Consider the following 1400-nt stretch of genomic DNA (forward strand, 5'->3'; position numbering starts at 1 on the left):
AAATGATTATGATACTTGGCGATTGCGAGGGCACTCTGCTATCTTATGACTCTGTTGGACACATCTGAAACAGGCGCCAAATAACCTTCTACAGAGTTCTGTCTTATGGGCACCTCCACATGCTTCACATTTAGACTAGTCTTGTTGAATAGTCTCTCTATAAGATCCCCGCTTTTCTGATTGCCAAGATCTATTACAAGATTTCGTTGTCCTGCTAGAATTCTGTCCACTATGAGTATCATCTCTCTGCTCCTCTTCTTTTGTATTCAATCTTTTGTATCTTGTGTTTCCTTCCAGACAATTTTCATATTCTTCGCCCTGTCTACCAAGTCATCATAGTTTGTTGAGTGCACTGCGGCCAAACCCTGACGTCAGTGAGGCTTCAATCCTTCTTCAAATCTCCCCATCCGGGACTCTACTTTCATGATGAGGGTGGGAGCAAACCGAGATAGCCTGTCAAACTCTGCCTCATACTCATCCACAGTCATATTTCCTTGATTCAGATTGAGAAATTCCCTCTCTAGCTCCCTCAGGCGACTAGAGGGGAAATACTTGGAGTAGAAGGCTGTACAAAATCTCTGCCAGGTAACTGCCTCATGCTCATGTGCCAATGTGCGCTCCACTGACTTCCACCAATGATGAGCTCGGTCCTGAAGCATATAGATGGCAAATCTAACCTTCTCTTCATCAGTGCATTCCATTGCCCTGAAGGCTTTCTCCATTTCATCTATCCAAGCTTCGGCCTCTTGAGGACTAGTAGTGCTTTTAAAAGCCGAAGGAGCCATTTTCTTGAATTTCGCTACAGTCCTTTGCTCAAGAGGAGCAACATCCTGCTGGACTGGTTGCTGAGGTTGTTGCCTCTGTTGGCGTACTAACCCGACGACCTCCTCAATCAGTTCGAAGACCCGAGTTTGATTCTCGGCGAAAATTTCTGGAGTCATTGTTGGTTGACTAGCCCCTCTTTCCGGGTGACTTCTAGAGGCCTCATTCTGGGGCCTCGTGCTTCGAGATGCCGCGGCCGCTTGCTTAGTGGGGGCTCTACCCCGAGAGCCCCCAACCATCTGATTCCGACTACGGACACGGCGAGGCGGCATTCTGATTCGATAAAATAGAGAAATATCAAACAGAATAATACAAAATAATTAGCAAAAACAAAGTAACATTATTCCCTTGTCTAGCTCCTACCCATCTCTCAACCTTTCCAACGAATCCTAGGAATCCTAAAACTTAGGCTCAAATATGACTGTTTCAATTACGATCCCTAGTGATCTTAACCTGGGCTCTGATAGAACTGCTCTGGCAGAACCTGAGGAGTTTGATCCGTCGGTGCCGCAGGAGGTGGGCTTTGGAGCGAGTTGCCGGGAGTTGGTACCCGGTGCCTCGATGCATTAGAAGTTCTC

General features: G+C 46.8%; 1 protein-coding gene across 1 annotated transcript; it reads right to left on the reverse strand.

Moving 5' to 3' along the window:
• Nucleotides 1–371: 371 nt before the first annotated feature.
• Nucleotides 372–941, reverse strand: LOC120104118. Its single transcript, XM_039114645.1, has one exon. It carries the CDS (start codon nt 939–941, stop codon nt 372–374), a length of 570 nt encoding a protein of 189 aa, XP_038970573.1.
• Nucleotides 942–1400: the final 459 nt, after the last annotated feature.

The sequence above is a fragment of the Phoenix dactylifera genome, chromosome 16, assembly GCF_009389715.1.
Source record: "Phoenix dactylifera cultivar Barhee BC4 chromosome 16, palm_55x_up_171113_PBpolish2nd_filt_p, whole genome shotgun sequence".
NCBI lineage: Eukaryota > Viridiplantae > Streptophyta > Magnoliopsida > Arecales > Arecaceae > Phoenix > Phoenix dactylifera.

Excerpts from the sequence above, each read along its gene's own strand:
- LOC120104118 (XM_039114645.1), bottom strand. The coding sequence starts at position 941 with ATGACTCCAGAAATTTTCGCCGAGAATCAAACTCGGGTCTTCGAACTG.